Below are 17940 nucleotides of genomic sequence, written 5' to 3'. Positions count from 1 at the left end.
GTTTTTTGTTGTATTTATATGAGCTCTTCCATTCATCTTGTAGTAAGTCTCATGTATTACAGAAATAACAGTTTAGTGGTCATGAGCATTTGGATAAATGGTAGAAGGCTTTAGAGTAGGTGAGATTACCCAGAGAGAGCATGTAGGAAAAGAAGGTGGCCAAAGATGGTACTCTGAGGAATATAAATATTCAAGCTGCCATATGCAATGCTAAATTTAATTTTATTTCAATTAGTAGATTTATTTTAATGAAAACTTCATCTAAGTTAGGAGGTTGTGGTTTTTACTTTACTAAGTAATTGTGCTATTATCTACAGCTGTTGATGTGTCTGAAGAACCTCTGGTAACAGGGCAGAGGTTTTCTGCCCTTTATTTGATTGCTTTTGTATCAGGGTAGAACCTGATACAAATACAAAAATAAGTATTGAAGGTGTAGGCAAAAGAGAATTAGCATGATTTTTTTTGAATTGAATATGTACATGGTGAGTAAATGGTAGACCTTTAAACTTTGTGAGCACTATTCCATAAATTGACCATTTGAACACTATTAGATGCTGGACTTTACCTTTTCTCTACTTAAAGGAATGTTTGTGTGAAAACAGAACAAAAAAATTAATTTGTGGGACATTTACTTCATATAGTTGGTATTCTGAGGCACGCACAATAGTAAATAGCAACAGATCCTCAGATGGTATTGAGAACTAGATAGTGCTTTCTCTTCTCATTTTTGCTTTGTCCTTTGAATTACTGCTACTTATAAAGTAATGTCTCCTTTGATTTCATTAACACTTCTAGCAGTTACTAGGAGAAAACCCTGATTTTAAGGCATTAAAAACTGATAAGGGTCACAGTAGCTTGTTGGTAAGACTACCTGTTAGATTCTTTAAAATTTTATTTATTTATTTTGGCTTTACTGAATATAATTGATAATTTGAAGTTGTATATGTTTAATGTGTACAACTTGATGATCTGATGTACATTGTGAAATATTCACCAAAATCAAGATAATTAATGTATTTATTGCTTCATATGGTTACCATTTTCTTTCTTTTTTTTTTTTCTTGAGGTGCTAACGCTTAAGATCTACCTTTTTAGTAAATTTAAAGTATATAATACAATGTTGTTAACTAAATCACTATATAAGACATTTTGACCCTTAGCAGTATCCGAACTGAATGTCAGCAATTAAGATCTAAGTATGTAGCAATGTGCGTTAACTATTCTTAATTTAAATTAGTTGATAGTCTTAGAGTCTATTGCAAAAAGTGATTGAAGTTCTCCAATTTAATCATAAGTAATTCATTATTTGGTTGAACTAAAAAAAGCCTTGTTATATTGACCCACTCATCAAATGATATGATTGGTAAAAGTTAATTTGTGAGGTGTTTGTTACCTGAAATTTTGTTACTTTCTTGAACTACGTTATTATAATTATCCAAAATCATGTGAATAATGTAACTGAGAATAATAGATTGTTTTATTTGAGGCACAAAAAAGTAGAATGTTGACTGATAGCTAACTATGAATTAATACTAAAATTAATAGAAAGTGGGCCACCCCACCATGATGCCTTCAACTTATAAACTATCTTAAGATACATTACAGGAGCTTACACATTTATTTGGAGGGTCAAAACCCAAATCAGGGTTCTTAAAAGACAAATCAGAATAGCTCTGTAATGTAACAAGGAGAGACATTTAATTACTACTACAAACATTTCTCCTGTTAAACCTTAAACGTACAAGATATTTTAAAACGTATATTCACAGCAGAAAGATTGCTGACTTAGCCATTTCTAAAACAGATGTTTCCATTTAGTCCTAATCCATAGTCCTTAAAAATTTGGAGAACTAATTCATTTCTTTGCCATCATTAAATAGATACAAATGAGACTGTAATCACTAGGCAAAAAGTAAAGGGAAAAGATGAATATTCACATACTAAGGTTGGAATTAGATACCTCATGTATTATAATATAAACTATAAACAATCACCAAATACTCTTTAAATTTGAAAATTTAATAGTTGATAAGTTTTAAAGCTGTGCAAGTCTATGGACAGTGATATGTATTCTAGTATATAGTTCATCAAATGGTAATAGTTGTTTATCTTGTAATGAGATACTGTTGGCAAACGTAAAATAAATAGCTCTTCTCATCATCTCGTATACATTATGATATGTAATAGCTGGAAAGCATTTTATATTATAAAACTTACGTGTGTCTTTAACATTCTTCTTGATGTAAGAAAAACTAACCAATTTTAGATTTAACTCATGTTCTCTAAATGTATATACATATGTGGCCTTTTAAATGTGAAAAATTGTTGGATTTCTGTTTTATGACTGCAGGAAGCATATGTGCCTCGTTTCTTACCCAAAGCTACCAACTGCCAGTACTTGATACAATGTTCGTAAGAAAGAAGTATAGAGGCAAAGACTTTGGGCTTCATATGCTGGAGGACTTTGTTGATTCCTTTACAGAAGATGCACTTGGCTTGCGGTATCCACTGACCTCTCTCATGTACATAGGTAATTGGATTAAGTTTTTAGAAAGTTAAACTTGTCTCAGTGTCACTTCTGACTTGTTTCTGCAGGATATTTTAAATGTGCATATATCAATATTAAGTAAATTACATTCCTTGGCTCTGTAGGGCTTAATTTTGCAAATGTGCCCTTACCTCCACATAAATGGCATTTGGGGGGTGTGGTAACTTTTAAAAAGTTGAAATATAATTCACATACTATAAAATTCACCCTCTTAAAGTGTACAGTTCAGTGGTTTTTTATTATACTCACAGCTATGCAACCATAACCACTGTCTAATTCCAGGACATTCTCATCACGCCAAAAAGAAAACCTGTGCCAATTAGCAGTTACTCTTCTGTTCCTCCATTCATTTATCCCCTAGCAATCAACCACTAATCTATTTTCTGTGTTTATGGATTTACCTGTTCTGGACATTTCATATGAATGGAATTATATGATATAATTACACTGTAAGCCCTTTGTGTCTAGCTTCTTTCATTTTGCATAAATGTTTTCAAGGTTCATCCATGTTGTAGCATGAATCAGTGCTTCATTTTTTTCTTTTAATGGCTGAAGAATTTTCCCTTGTGTGGATATGCCACATTTTGTTTATCCACCATCAGTTGATGGACTTTAGGATTGTTTCCACTTTTTAGATATTACAAATAGTGTTACTTTGAACATTTGTAGTTTTTGTGTGGACATTACTCTGGTGTACATACCTAGGCATGGATGAAATTGCTTGGTCATAACCTTTTGAGGAACTGCCAGACTGTTTCCCAAAGCAACCGCACCATTTTACGTTCTCATAAACGTTGTATGAACTTTGCAATTTCTCCATATCCTCGCCAACACTCATTATTATTTGTCTTTTTTATTAGAGCCATCTCAGTGGATGTGGAGTGGCATCTCATTGTAGTTTGGATTTGCATTTGACGTTGAGCATCTTTTCATGTGCTTATTGGTCATTTATGTATCTCCTTTGGAAAAATGTCTGTTTAGATCCTTTAACCATTCTTTCTTTGGGTTGTCTGTGGTGGCTTTTTAAATTTAAAAAAAAAAAAAGAAATTTCAGATATACAAAAAAATATAAAGAATAAGGTAACAAATACTCATGTATCATCCAGCATGTACCATCCATGAGAAGTGGATCATTGCCAATATAAGTTGAACTTCTGTCGTTGCCAATATAAGTTGAACTTCTGTCCTATCCAATTAGCTTACTTCCTTCCCTGAAATAAGCACTATCCTCAATTTGGCATTTATTTTCCCCATGCATTTCTTAGACTTTTAATACATATGTATACATCCTCCAACAATGACATATTGTTTTACATATTTAAAAAGTTTAGGGGGTTCCCTGGCAGTCCAGTAGTTAGGACTTTGTGCTTTCACTGCCGAGGGCCCAGGTTTCAATCCCTGGTTGGAGAACTAAGATCACACAAGCTGCGCAGTACAGCAAAAAAAATAAAAAACTTTATATAAACTTTTTATATATAAAAAACTTTATATAAAATTTATATTTATATAAATAATATGTACTGTGTGAATTCTTCTGTAGTTTGCTTTTTCTATTCATCTTTATCATTATGAGATTCATTCCTTTGGATTCATGTAGTTCTATTTATTCTTTTTTAATGCTGTTTAGTATTTCATTGTGTGGATATATTATATTGTGTTGTGGTGTTTTAAAAGCAATTAGTGGATTTATATTTGCATTTGTGTAAAGTCCATAGCACTACTCTTTTCTTAATGAAGTAATATTTAACCTGGAAAGTAATTTATTAGAAAACTTTTATAAAATATAATTTACCATTGATTTTAACCTAACATCAGATATTTATTTCCACTGAAAAAATATTTTTGTTCTAAGTTTCTTTCCCCCCTTTTAATACCAGAAATCCATAAAACAAGAGCCAAGTGTTGCATGTCCATCTTGAATCACAGTTTCTCAGTAGACCCATACATGAGAATGGAACGAACCCTGTATACCCTTGGATAATATGAAAATGGATTTTCCTCTTAAAGTCTAATTATTGCTTTACTAAATTTGGGGAGGAATGCAAACACATCTACTGCAGGCAGACTCTCTTATTACCCTTTTTTAGGATTCTCATGATAAAAAAATTGAATACCAAATGAATTATAGGTGTTTATGTATTATGTAAGGTATTCTCTGCTATTTTAGTTATTTAAATTCAGGCAAAGGACTCAGTGTGGTCTGTTGGTTTTCTCCAGCTTTTCCCTTCCTAATAAGTATAGGAACTACAACCAGAAAACATGAGAAATATTGTCAAATATGTGGGGAAAAAGTGAGCAAATGGTATCCTTGTATCCACATATCCAGTGTCCAGATTAACAGATGTTAAGATTTTGCCATATTTGTTTTCATTTATTTTTGGGGAGACCTAAACAAAACGTAGATACAGTTGATGTTCTCTTTGGACCACTCCCTAATCCCATTCCCCTTTCTTCTTTCCTCCCCAGAGATAATTGGGTTCCTCAAGTTGGTGTATATCCTTCCTGCCCATGTTTTCACACATAAGTCTATGTCTATAAACACTATAAACCATTATTTCTTGTCCTTTTTTATTTTAAGAAGTTTAAACAGTTTTTAAAAATAATTTTAGATTTATTTTTTATATATTCTTATTTAAACAGTTACTTTAGATTTTCACACTTCCCAAAATATAATTTAAATAGCACTGAAGTTTCCCTCATTTGCCTTGTTAGAGGTGTTGCCCAGAAACTGGGTTCGCCTCTTGGTGATTGTTGAGCCAGAAGTCACACCAAGCCAAAGAGTGGGAGAACTTACCCCTTGCAGTAAGTAAGGAGAACACTGGGGGTCTTTTCCAGAGCAGTGTCTCCTCAACAGTTTTTGGTCATAAAATATACATAACATAGTATTTATCATTTTAACCATTTGTAGGGGTACAATTCAGTGGCATTAACCACATTCCCAGTACTATGTCCCCATCACCACTGTCTATACCCAAAACTTTTTCATCATCCCCAATCTAAACTCTGTACCCTTCAAACAATAATCCCCCTTCTCCTCTCCCCTCATTCTCTAACTTCTTTTCTGCTGTCTGTCATGAATTTGCATATTCTAGGTACCTCACATAAGTGGATTCATACAATATTTGCCCTTCTGTGCCTTATTTCACGTAGCATAATGTTTAAGTTCCATCCTTCTTGTAGCATATATCAAAATTTCATTCCTTCTTATGGCTGAGTAGATTTTTATTGTGTGAGTATGTGACATTTTGTTTATCCATTTATCTACTGATAAATGCTTGGGTTGTTTCTACCTTTCTGTGTTTCTGTGAATAATGGTGTTTCTGTGTTTCTATGAATAATGGTGCTGTGGACATGGGTGTGCAGATATCTGAGTCCCTGCTTCCAGTTCTTTTGGATATAAACCTAAGAGTGGAATTGCTGGGTTATAATTCTATGTTTAACTTTTTGAAGAATTGTCAAACCATTTTCCACAGAGGCTGCATCATTTTAAAAATTATTTTATTATTTTTTATTTTTAAAATTAATTTTTATTGGAGTATAGTTGATTTACAATGTTGTGTTCGTTTCTGCTGTACAGCAAAGTGAGTCAGTTATACATATACCCACTCTTTTTTAGATTGTTTTCCCCATTTAGGTCATTACAGAGTACTGAGTAGAGTTTCCTGTGCTAGACAGTATGTTCTTATCATCTATTTTATATATAGTAGTGTACACTACCCAGTCTCCCAGTTTATCCGTTCCCCCACCCCTTTCCCCCTTGGTAACCGTAAGTTTGTTATGTACATCTGTGACTCGTATTTCTGTTCCGTAAATAAGTTCATTTGTACCTTTTTTTAGATTCCACATATAAGCGGTATCATATGATGTCTTTCTCTGTCTTACTTCACTCAGTATAACAATCTCTAGGTCCATCCGTGTCACTGCAAATGGCATTATTTTGTTTTTTTCAGATGCTGCATCATTTTGTTTAATGTGTTTTTAAACTTTTAAAATGACATCCTTTTGTAGGTAATATTGTTTTTTTATTGACTTTTTTTTTAGATTTATCAGCGTTGAGTATATGTAGCTGTAGTTCATTGGTTGTAGTTGCTGTATAGTATTTTATTGTATACATAATTTATTCATATATCCCCTCATGATGGGCACCGAGGTTGTGCTCCCTAAAACAGTCCTGTAATGATCATTATAGCTGCCTTCTTCCACATATGTGTAAGTCATTACAGTATATACCTAGAAGTAGAATTGGATCATAAAATATTTTTCTTCAGCTTGCCTAAGCACTTTAAAATTGTTCTCACACGAGCAGCGTGGGAGTTTCCATTTCCCTTATTTTTCTGATGCTTGTTATTATCTGATGGGTGTGAAAATGGAATCTTGCTGTTTCATCTTATATTTCCTTCGCAACTGGTGAGGTTTATCATCTTTACTTTGTTTATTCATAAATGAGACTGCTGTATAATTTTCTTGAGTTTCCTTGGTGTTTCTGGTATCAAAGTTATGCTAGCCCCATTAAGTGACTTGGGCAGCTTACTTTCCATCTTCTGTTTGCCCAAACATTTGATTTGGGGGATTTCTAGAAAACTTTCAATGTGTTTTTCAGCTTGCAACCAGTACTTTGAAAAATATCCAGGAGACCATGAACTGCTTTGGGAAGTTGAAGGTGTTGGACACTGGTACCAGAGAATACCAATCACCAGAGCATTACAAAGAGAAACATTTAAAATTACGGGTAAGAATGTTTTCAATTTGAACACAAGTCCAACTTAAAGAAGCAGTGCCTAATGATGGTTGTGTCTTGTAGTCCAGAGTAGTGGTGTATTGTAATGTGGTCTCTCTAGTAACAGACCACCTTTTCTAAACTTTGAATTTTTGTTATATGTAAACATTTGAGTCACTAATAGAGGACCTAGAGTAGTCCAGTAGAATGTAGCTCAGTAGTCCAGTAGGAATTGGTGGATAAGAAATAAACATAGTTTACTCAAACAGCATAGAATAGGCATCATGGATCAAAGGTAGTACTCAGTTTCATGCATCTCCCCTTGAAGTCACTAAATACAGATAACTGTTTAAGACTCTTTACAATTGCAAGGCTTCATTATAAGATATTGGTGAAGGGGATATCCCACACTTGGATTTTCAACACCCTTCTTTAGGGCTTTGTAAAAATCAGTACAAAGAGTGTTAAAATTAACAGCAGGCACTAACTGGTTTACAATTTTAAAAATTCTTTTACACACAGCAGTTTCTCAAAATGAAGCTAAAAGACCTGTGTCTGGAGAATACGGTCTTGCATCTGTTCCCGACTATGAAGCAGGAGCTGAAGACAGTCTGTCTAGTGAGATGCAGCTAACTGTAGGTACACTGTTGTTTACTGCAGGAAATAATAATTTTGCTGTTTTTAAAAAAGCGGTTCAGCTAATATTTAACCTTTTTAATGTTATTGTTCATTCAACAGACGTATGTAACTTCTGTTGTATTAGTTACTTGGCATTTTCTGTTAGTTGGTTTCTAAGATTTAATTTTCTTTGAAAAATAATTTGGAATACATAAAATAATATAGAAGAAAATAAAAAGCTATAATTCTATTACCTTAGATGTAGCAACTAACATTTTTATATATGTACTTAATATATATTATGAAACATGTATCTGCATGTTTCATTTTTAAAATTCTTTTATGCTGCTTCTAACTGCTTTTCTCCATTAACATAATATTGTAAGCATTTTCTATGTCATCACTGCTTTAAATCGTTGTTAAATAGTACACTATTCTATTATATATAAATATCAGCATTTGTTTCCTTAATATTTATACTTAAGTTTTTTATATTTATAAGTGACCCAACCATGAACGCATTTATACATGAATCTTTGTGCAAATGTAATTATTTCCTTGCACAGATAAATTTCTAGAAGTGGAATTAGTAGTAGGTCAAAGGTTATGAAGTTATTTTGAGAAGTCTGAGGCTATATATGTTAGGTCTTTGTAGAATGTAATATACTTTGCAAATACTAGGTAACCTGAAAGTAGAAGGGCAGGTCCCATTACTGAATTCCAGAGGACTTACCAGGTACTTTTCTAGAAACTACTTGATATTACTTAAAATACAGGTTCATTGATGGGATCCTAGAGGTCTATTTTTATGCAGTGTTTTGTTTTGGTGGCATTTAATACAGTCATGTTTGTTTTGTACACGGGTATCTGAATATATTTTTAGTGAGTGTTGAATATGTCCATGTAAATGCATGTACGTTTCAAAGACACAAGTGCTTTGGGGAATTATTTGTGCCTCTTTTCTCCTGTCTTAGTTAGCATGAGCGTTGACTATTTGAGTAAAAGTTTTTTAAAACATTTTTTTTTTTTTTTTTTTTTTTTTTTTTTTTTTGTGGTATGCGGGCCTCTCACTGCTGTGGCCTCTCCCGTTGCGGAGCACAGGCTCCGGACGCGCAGGCCCAGCGGCCATGGCTCACGGGCTCAGTTGCTCCGCGGCATGTGGGATCTTCCCGGACCAGGGCACGAACCCGTGACCCCTGCATCGGCAGGCGGATTCTCAACCACTGCGCCACCAGGGAAGCCCTAAAACATTTTTAAGGCTAATATAAATATTGATACAGTAACTATATATAAGGAGTTCAGTTTTTTTGTGGTTTTTTTTCTACCTTTGGAATTTCAGACTTCAGAATAAGCCCCAGTTCTATTATACTGCATTCCAAATTCCTCAGATATATTCAAATTCATTTTAGTCCTGGTCAGATATCATAAGACCAGGGAAAGCAGAAAAATCTACTCTTCTCATACATGTGGTGAGAGCAATGATCTACTTTTATATTAAGCCATATAATTTAAAATGTGTCATTTTAATGAGAACGTATTAAAATTTCACCATATTATAAGGTTGGCAATATAAATTAGACTTTTTTCATTTTAGAAATTCATATTCCTTATATTACTTTAATATTTTAATTCAAGGAAAATATTTCATATTAAACTATTTATTTTATCTTTTTTTAGAAATCAGTAACCACATGGGGAAGTGGTTTTGTTTGTTTATTTTAACTACATAAATTTTTTTTAGCTTTATTGAGGTATAATTGACAAAAATTGTACATATATAAGGTGTACATCTTCATGATAAAGATGATAAATGCTTGAATTAAAGCATTGGTAGTACAAAAGAGGGGGCAGTTTTGAGAGATTCTTCAGAGTCAAAGTTGACAGGCTTTGTGGTTGATTGAATGGGGGACAAGAAGAAGGCATTACTGCCTCACAGGATTTTGGTTGGCATGGCATACTGAATTGTTTTTGCCATTAACCAAGATAGAGGATAATATTGGGAAAATGTAAGATTTCAGTTTGGGACAGGTTGAATGTGAAATTGGTGGAGTATCCGTTGGAGAGAGATTTCACTGGAAATAGAGCTTTGAAAATTGGGGAAAAAGTTGGGGAGATTAAATTGTATATCTGGATTCATCAGCATATAGCTGTTGAAGTAAAGGTGGTAGATACAGTTACATAGGAGGAGGATGTGGACTGAGAAGAGAAGGGAGCCAAGAACAGAACATTCAGAACCCCCGTGTATATCACTATAGCATATTAGATGGCTTCCTAAGTTCTTAAGCTCATAATAAACTGAAGCTATAATATAGCTTTTTTACTTCCTAAGTTTCTTAGTTAATGAATAGTGAGTACAAAAGGTGCTATTAAAAAGATTTTCTAAAAAAAAAAAAAAAAAAAAAAAAAAAGATTTTCTTTGTAACTGTATGAAGTAGATCCATAGGGAGAAGAAAGGGTCTAAAACTTGTGGTTTTAATCTGTATCTCTGTTTTAGATGGATTCTCTAAAAGATGCCTTTGCAAGTACTTCTGAAGGTAAGAAATTTAGCTGGTCTATTAGTAAGTGTTTGAGACAGTTAGAATTAAGTGTGTATGTCTCTGTCTGTGTGTGTGTGTCCCTTAGAGTAAAGTGAAGACTTCTCCAGCCCTAATATCTAGATCTGGGTTCTTTTACCACTGATTTTGCTGTGTGAACAGTTAGGTAAGCTGTTTTGCCTTTTCTGTTTTCATTTCCTTACCTGTAAAATAGGGACAGTAATGTCTACCTTGTTTATTTCCCAAGATTATTGGAAGAGGGTCTAAGTGAAAATGCAGAAACACTTTGCAAAAAGCGCAAGCAAGGTAACACAAAAATGTGAGGAATGAATACTGACAAGGTTATTTCATAATTTAGAAAAAGACACTGACATGGTTTCTTAACCTGAAGTGACAGAGAGGAAGTGTGTAATGTTGGGGATTTAGGTAAACTAGCGTAGTTCTTGCATTTCTGTTTTTTTTTTTTTCATTTCTGTGTATTTTAATAGGTAATCCTTTGAATGCATAATCAATCAATTATAGTTTTGCCATTTTTTTCCTCAGGTCACGGTAAAACACCTGTTTCCACTCGTACTCGAAGTAGTCATCTAAAGCGACCAAAGATTGGAAAACGGTTTCAGGATTCTGAATTTAGTAGTTCTCAAGGGGAAGATGAAAAGACTCCCCAGACTTCACCTACAGCTTCAGTGAACAAGTGAAGTATTGTTTATTTTACTCTTGCTATTTTGTTCATTCTTATTTTCATATTATTAGTATTTAGTTTTTAAGGTGAAGTTTATTATATTGTTTGTGTAGTAAATGACCTTGGTGTAGAACTTTGTACTTGAGTTCTTCCACAAGATTATTGATTACACTTGGTAAATGTCACTTTGACAGTGGTATAGGGAGAAGTTGCTAGTAAGAGAGTGGAATAAACTCATGATTTATTCTCTTGTGTGAAAATCCAGGAAAATATTCTAGTGATTATATTATCCCAAATGAGTCATTATTGTCAACTTTGAATTTGACAGTAGCTATGGTTTTTGGCAGTGCTGAGGTTTAGTCAATTTAAAAAACCCTCAATTTTACTTTATAACTAATTCATTTTACTGGGTTATAGAATATAACAAATTAGTGATAGCCATAAACGGTACTGTCAGCTCCTCCAGAAACTTAATAGCCAGCTGAATCAACAGAACACTTGGATCAAAACCTTATTCTCCATCTTCCTTTGAATCTTAAAGAAAGCAAGATTTTCAATATTATAGTTAAATTAGATTTTTGCTCTGATAGTCCTGCTAACTGTTCCTGAGTCAGCCATTCATAGTGTTGCCATTTTAGTTGTGAAATTATTCTACTCAGGTAGAGAATTCTGTAGCTCTGCTAATTTCATTATGTATGTAACTTTAAATTTGAATAATTATGTAAATGTTATATTTTAGTGAAAAATTCATCACTTTAAAGTCAAATTTAAGTAAATATTTAATTTGTGAAAAGAGTAATGAGTTTAGATAATTATAGTTTTTTTCACTGAGCAACATTTTGTTGTAATACCCTTTTTAGAAGGGAATGTAACAGTACATTTTAAATTGAACATCTCAGAATTATTGTGGAATTTTTTTTTGCTTTTCATAAAATAGTAACAGTGAGACTAAATGCTTAAGTGCTCAGACACTATGAAGAACAAAACTTCATCTTTGCCCTTGAAGAATCGACTATTAGTTTCTAATACACATATCTGTACCTGTGACACAGGTTAAGAGCACTGCAAGGTGGATTGTGATATAATAATAGAAGTGCAAAGTTCTATGGATGCAAAGGGGAGGGTGTGATTGATTCTAATTGAGGGGATAGAGAAATTTGACATTTGTGCCAGGGCTTCAAAGATAAGTAGAAAGTCAACAAGCAGAGTTGGGAAAAAAGACTTTCTTTTCTAGTTCGAGGGTCTACAAACTATGGTCTATAGGCCAAATCTGGCCCACCACCTATTGTTGTAAATAAAATTTTATTGTAACACATCTGTGCTTATTAGTTCATGTGTTTATTATGGTTGCTTTTGCTTTACCCTGTCGGAGTTGAATAGTTGTTCAGAGACCATATGGCTCACAAAACCTAAAGGAAAAGTTTGCTGACCCCTGGTCTACACCAGGGCTGTTCAAAGAACTTTCTGTCATGGTGGACATGTTCTTTGTCTGCCCTTCCCTGTCCAGCATGGCAGCCACTACTCAGTTTGCTCATCACCGAGCACTTGAAGTATGGCTAGTGCAACTGAGGAGCTGAGTTTTAAATTTCACTCAGCTTTAATTACTGTAAATAGTGACAAGTGTCTCGTGGCTACTGTATTGCACTGTGCAGTCCTAGACTGCAGGAGTAACATGAGCAAAGGCACAAAGCTGGGAGGAGTGTTGGTAAGAAAAACTGATGTATAGGTAAATGGTAGCATCGAGTAGGAGGTAAAAGTATAAGGGTCTGGTCATGTTAGGCTTTGAAAGGAGGTATGCTTTATTCTCCAAGCCATAGAGAACCATCAGAATTTTCTGAGTTGGACTGTCACTGGTACAGATATGTGTATTAGAAACATAACTCTGGTGACTTACCGGGCGGTCCAGTGGTTAAGACCCTGCACTTCCACTTCAGGGGGCATGGGTTTGATCCCTCTTTGGGGAACTAAGATCTTGCATGCCATGGATGCAGGCAAAAAAAAAAAAAAAAAAAAAAAAGGAAAGAAACATAGTTCTGAAAACCTTACTAAAGAATGTATATATTGCAAGTCTGAACATGAGTTGGGAGGAAGTTAGCGTCCAGAGAGAATTGGGCCTGAAGTAGGAAGATGAGAATGGAAATAAAGTTACGTATTTGTTTGAAAGGCATTTCACAGGTAGAACTAAACTATATCATTTATTGTCCGAACTGAAATTTTTGAGAATGAAAGGGGCATTATTTTTTTTTAACATCTTTATTGGAGTATAACTGTTTTACAATGGTGTGTTAGTTTCTGCTTTACAACAAAGTGAATCACTTATACATATACATATCTCTTCCCTCTTGCATCTTCCTCCCTCCCACCCTCCCTATCCCATCCCTCTAGGTGGTCACAAAGCACAGAGCTGATCTCCCTGTGCTATGCGGCTGCTTTCCACTAGCTATCTATTTTACATTTGGTAGTGTATACATGTCCATGCCACTCTCTCACTTCGTCACAGCTTACCCTTCCCCCTCCCCATATCCTCAAGTCCATGCTCTAGTAGGTCTGTGTTTTAGTCCCGTCCTACCACTAATTTCTTCATGACTTTTTTTTTTCTTAGAGTCCATATATATGTGTTAGCATACAGTATTTGTTTTTCTCCTTCTGACTTACTTCACTCTGTATGACAGCCTCCAGGTCTATCCACCTCATTACAAATAACTCAGTTTCATTTCTTTTTATGGCTGAGTAATATTCCATTGTATATATGTGCCACATCTTCTTTATCCATTCATCTGTTGATGGACGCTTAGGTTGCTTCCATGTCCTGGCTATTGTAAATAGAGCTGCAATGAACATTTTGGTACATGACTTTTTTTGAATTATGGTTTTCTTAGGGTATATGCCCAGTAGTGGGATTGCAGGGTCGTATGGTAGTTCTATTTGTAGTTTTTTAAGGAACCTCCATACTGTTCTCCATAGTGGCTGTATCAATTTACATTCCCACCAGCAGTGCAAGAGGGTTCCCTTTTCTCCACACCCTCTCCAGCATTTGTTGTTTCTAGAGTTTTTGATGATGGCCATTCTGACCGGTGTGAGATGATATCTCATTGTAGTTTTGATTTGCATTTCTCTAATGATTAATAGTGTTGAGCATTCTTTCTTGTGTTTGTTGGCAATCTGTATATCTTCTTTGAAGAAATGTCTATTTAGTTCTTCTGCCCATTTTTGTTTTTTTTTTTTTTTTTTTTTTTTTTTTGGTGGTACATGGGCCTCTCACTGCTGTGGCCTCTCCCGTTGCAGAGCACAGGCTCCAGACACGCAGGCTCAGCGGCCATGGCTCACGGGCCCAGCTGCTCCGAGGCATGTGGGATCTTCCCGGACCGGGGCACGAACCCGTGTCCCCTGCATCGGCAGGCGGATTCTCAACCACTGCACCACGAGGGAAGCCCCTTCTGCCCATTTTTGGATTGGGTTGTTTGTTTTTTTGTTATTGAGCTGCATGAGTTGCTTATAAATTTTGGAGATTAATCCTTTGTCAGTTGCTTCATTTGCAAATATTTTCTCCCATTCTGAGGGTTGTCTTTTGGTCTTGTTTATGGTCCTTTGCTGTGTAAAAGCTTTTAAGTTTCATTAGGTCCCATTTGTTTATTTTTGTTTTTATTTCCATTTCTCTAGGAGGTGGGTCAATAAGGATCTTGCTGTGATTTATGTCATAGAGTGTTCTGCCTATGTTTTCCTCTAAGAGTTTGATAGTGTCTGGCCTTACATTTAGGTCTTTAACCCATTTTGAGTTTATTTTTGTGTATGGTGTTAGGGAGTGTTCTAATTTCATACTTTTACATGTACCTGTCCAGTGAAAGGGGCATTATTAATACACACATACCTCAGAGATGTTGTAGGTTCAGTTCCAGACTACCACAATACAGTGACCATCACAATAAATCTTAATATTTTGGTTTGCTAGTGCACATAAAAGTTTTTTACACTAATCCTGTAGTCTGTTAAGTGTGCGATAGCATTATGTTTAAAAAAAAAGTACATACCTTAATTTAAGAATACGTTATTGGTTAAAAAAAATGCTGTCATCTGAGCCTTCTTCAATGAGTTGTAATCGTTTTGCTGGTGGAGGGTCTTGCCTCAATGTTGGTGGCTGATGACTGATCAGGGTGGTGATTGCTGAAGGTTGGGGTGACTGTGGCCATTTCTTAAATAAGGCAGCCATGAACTTTGCCACATAGATTGGCTGACTTCTTCCTTTCACTGACAGTTTCTCTGTAGCATGCAGTGCCATTTGATAGCATTTTACCCACAGTAGGAATTCTTTCAAAATTGGAGTCAGTCCTCTCAAACCCTGATGTGGCTTCGTCTACTAAGTTTATGTCATAGTCTAAATCCTTTGTCATTTCAACAATCTTCACAGCATTTCAGCAGGAATGGATTCCATCTCAGGAAATCACTCTCTTTGCTCATACACAATAAGCAACTCCTCATCCATTAAAGTTTTATCTTGAGATTGCAGCAATTCAGTCACATCTTCAGGCTCCACTTCTAATTCTGATTCTCTTGCTATTTCTACCACATCTGCAGTGACCTCCTCCACTGAATTCTTGAACCCCTCAAAGTCATCCATGAGGGTTTGAATCAACTTCTTCCAAACTCCTGGTAATGTTGACATTTGACCTCTTCCCATGAATCATGAACGTTCATAGTGGCATCTAGAATGGTTAATCTTTTTCAGAAGGTTTTCAATTGACTTTGCCCCGATCCCTCAGAGGAATCTTTATCTGTGGCAACTATAGCCTTATTAACTGTAATTCTTAAATAATAAGACTTCAAAGTCGAAATGCTTCCTTGATCCATGGGCTGCAGAATGGATGGTGTGTTAGCAGGTATGAAAACAACATGAATTTCATTGAACATCTGCATCAGAGCTCTTGGGTGACCAGATACATTGTCAATGAGCAGTCACATTTTGAAAGAAATTTTTTTTTTCCTGAGCAATAGGTCTTAACAGTGGGCTTAAAATATTCAGTAAACCACGTTGTCAGCAGGTGTGCTGTCATCCAGGCTTTGTTGTTCCATTTATGGAGGACAAGGGAGTAGATTTAGCATAATTCTTAATGGCCCTAGGATTTTCAGAATGGTAAATGAACGCTGGCTTCAACTTCAAGTCACCAGCTGCATTAGTGCCTAGCAAGAGAGTCAGCTTGTCCTTTGAAACTTTTTTTTTTAAGTGGGTGGATATATCTGTGGCTGTGCTACATTTATATATTTATTTATATACAGCAGGTTCTTGTTAGTCATCCATTTTATACACATCAGTGTATACATGTCAATCCCAATCGCCCAATTCATCCCCCCTGCCGCCCCCCAGCCCCGCTTCCCCCGCTTGGTGTCAATACGTTTGTCCTCTACATCTGTGTCTCTATTTCTGCCCTGCAAACCGGTTCCTCTGTACCATTTTTCTAGATTCCACATATATGCGTTAATATACGATATTTGTTTTTCTCTTTCTGACTTACTACACTCTGTATGACAGTCTCTAGATCCATCCACATCTCTACAAATGACCCAATTTTGTTCCTTTTTATGGCTGAGTGATATTCCACTGTGTATATGTACCACATCTTCTTTATCCATTCATCTATCAATGGGCATTTAGGTTGCTTCCATGACCTGGTTATTGTAAATAGTTCTGCAGTGAACATTGGGGTGCATGTGTCTTTTTGAATTATGGTTTTCTCTGGGTATATGCCCAGTAGTGGGATTGCTGGGTTATATGGTAATTCAATTTTTAGTTTTTTAAGGAACTTCCATACTGTTCTCCATAGTGGCTCTATCAATTTACATTCCCACCAGCAATGCAAGAGGGTTCCCTTTTCAGCACACCCTCTCCAGCATTTGTTGTTTGTAGATTTTCTGATGATGCCCATTCTAACTGGTGTGAGGTGCTACCTCATTGTAGTTTTGATTTGCATTTCTCTAATAATTAGCACATGAGCACCTTTTCATGTGTCTCTTGGCCATCTGTATGTCTTCTTTGAAGAAATGTCTATTTAGGTCTTCTGCCCATTGTTTGATTGGGTTGTTTGTTTTTTTTTAATATTAAGCTTTGTGAGCTGTTTATATATTTTGGATGTCCTTTGAAAGTTTAAGCCAGGAATTGGCTTCTCTTCTCTAGCTCTGAAAGTCCAAGATGACATCTTGTTCCAGTAGGACTTTTTGTCTGCATTGAAAATCTGTTGTTTAGTGTAGCCACCACCTTCATTCATAATCTTAGCTAGATCTTCTGGATAACTTGATACAGCTTCTACATCAGCACTAGCTACTTCACCTGGCACTGTTATGGAGAGAGCTTCTTTCCTTAAACCTCATGAACCAACCTCTGCTAGTTTCAGACTCTCTTTCTGTAGCATCCTCACCTCTTTCAGCCTTCATAGAATTGAAGAGAGTTAGGGCCTTGTTCTGGATTAGGCTTTGGCTTAAGGGAATGTTGTGGCTGGTTTGATCTTCTAGTCAGACCACTAAAACTTTTTCTCCATATCGGCAATAAGGCTGTTTTGCTTTCTTATCACTGGTGTGTTTGCTTAGAGTAGCACCGTTAATTTTTTTCAAGAACTTTTGCTTTGTATTCACAGCTTGGCTAACTATTTGGCACAAGAGACATAGCTTTCTACCTATCTCAGCTTTCAATGTGCCTTTCTCACAAAGTTTAATCATCTCTAGCTTTAGATTTAAAGTGAGAGATGTGTGACTCTTCCTTTCATTTGAACACTTAGAGCCATTGCAGGGTTATTAATTGGCCTAATTTCAATATTGTTGTGTCTCAGGGAATAGGGAGGCCCAAAGAGAGGGA

At 35.4% G+C, this 17940-nt stretch overlaps 1 protein-coding gene across 6 annotated transcripts in view; it reads left to right on the top strand.

Annotated features, from left to right (window-relative positions):
- Positions 1 to 17940, top strand: part of FAM169A (family with sequence similarity 169 member A) — a 101487-nt gene that overhangs the window by 76754 nt on the left and 6793 nt on the right. For 5 of the 6 annotated variants that reach the window (XM_067031158.1, XM_067031157.1, XM_059062756.2 and 2 more), the window contains 5 exons: positions 2351 to 2530; positions 7149 to 7277; positions 7788 to 7900; positions 10378 to 10417; positions 10961 to 11111. In XM_067031158.1, the coding sequence (XP_066887259.1) occupies positions 2351 to 2530; positions 7149 to 7277; positions 7788 to 7900; positions 10378 to 10417; positions 10961 to 11111 (613 nt within the window). The remainder of the gene's footprint in view (positions 1 to 2350; positions 2531 to 7148; positions 7278 to 7787; positions 7901 to 10377; positions 10418 to 10960; positions 11112 to 17940) is intronic. The other variant, XM_067031159.1, reaches the window with a different exon arrangement.

This window comes from Kogia breviceps, chromosome 4 (assembly GCF_026419965.1).
Source record: "Kogia breviceps isolate mKogBre1 chromosome 4, mKogBre1 haplotype 1, whole genome shotgun sequence".
NCBI classification, from domain to species: Eukaryota; Metazoa; Chordata; class Mammalia; order Artiodactyla; family Physeteridae; genus Kogia; species Kogia breviceps.
This window is presented reverse-complemented; position numbering and strand designations above follow the sequence as displayed.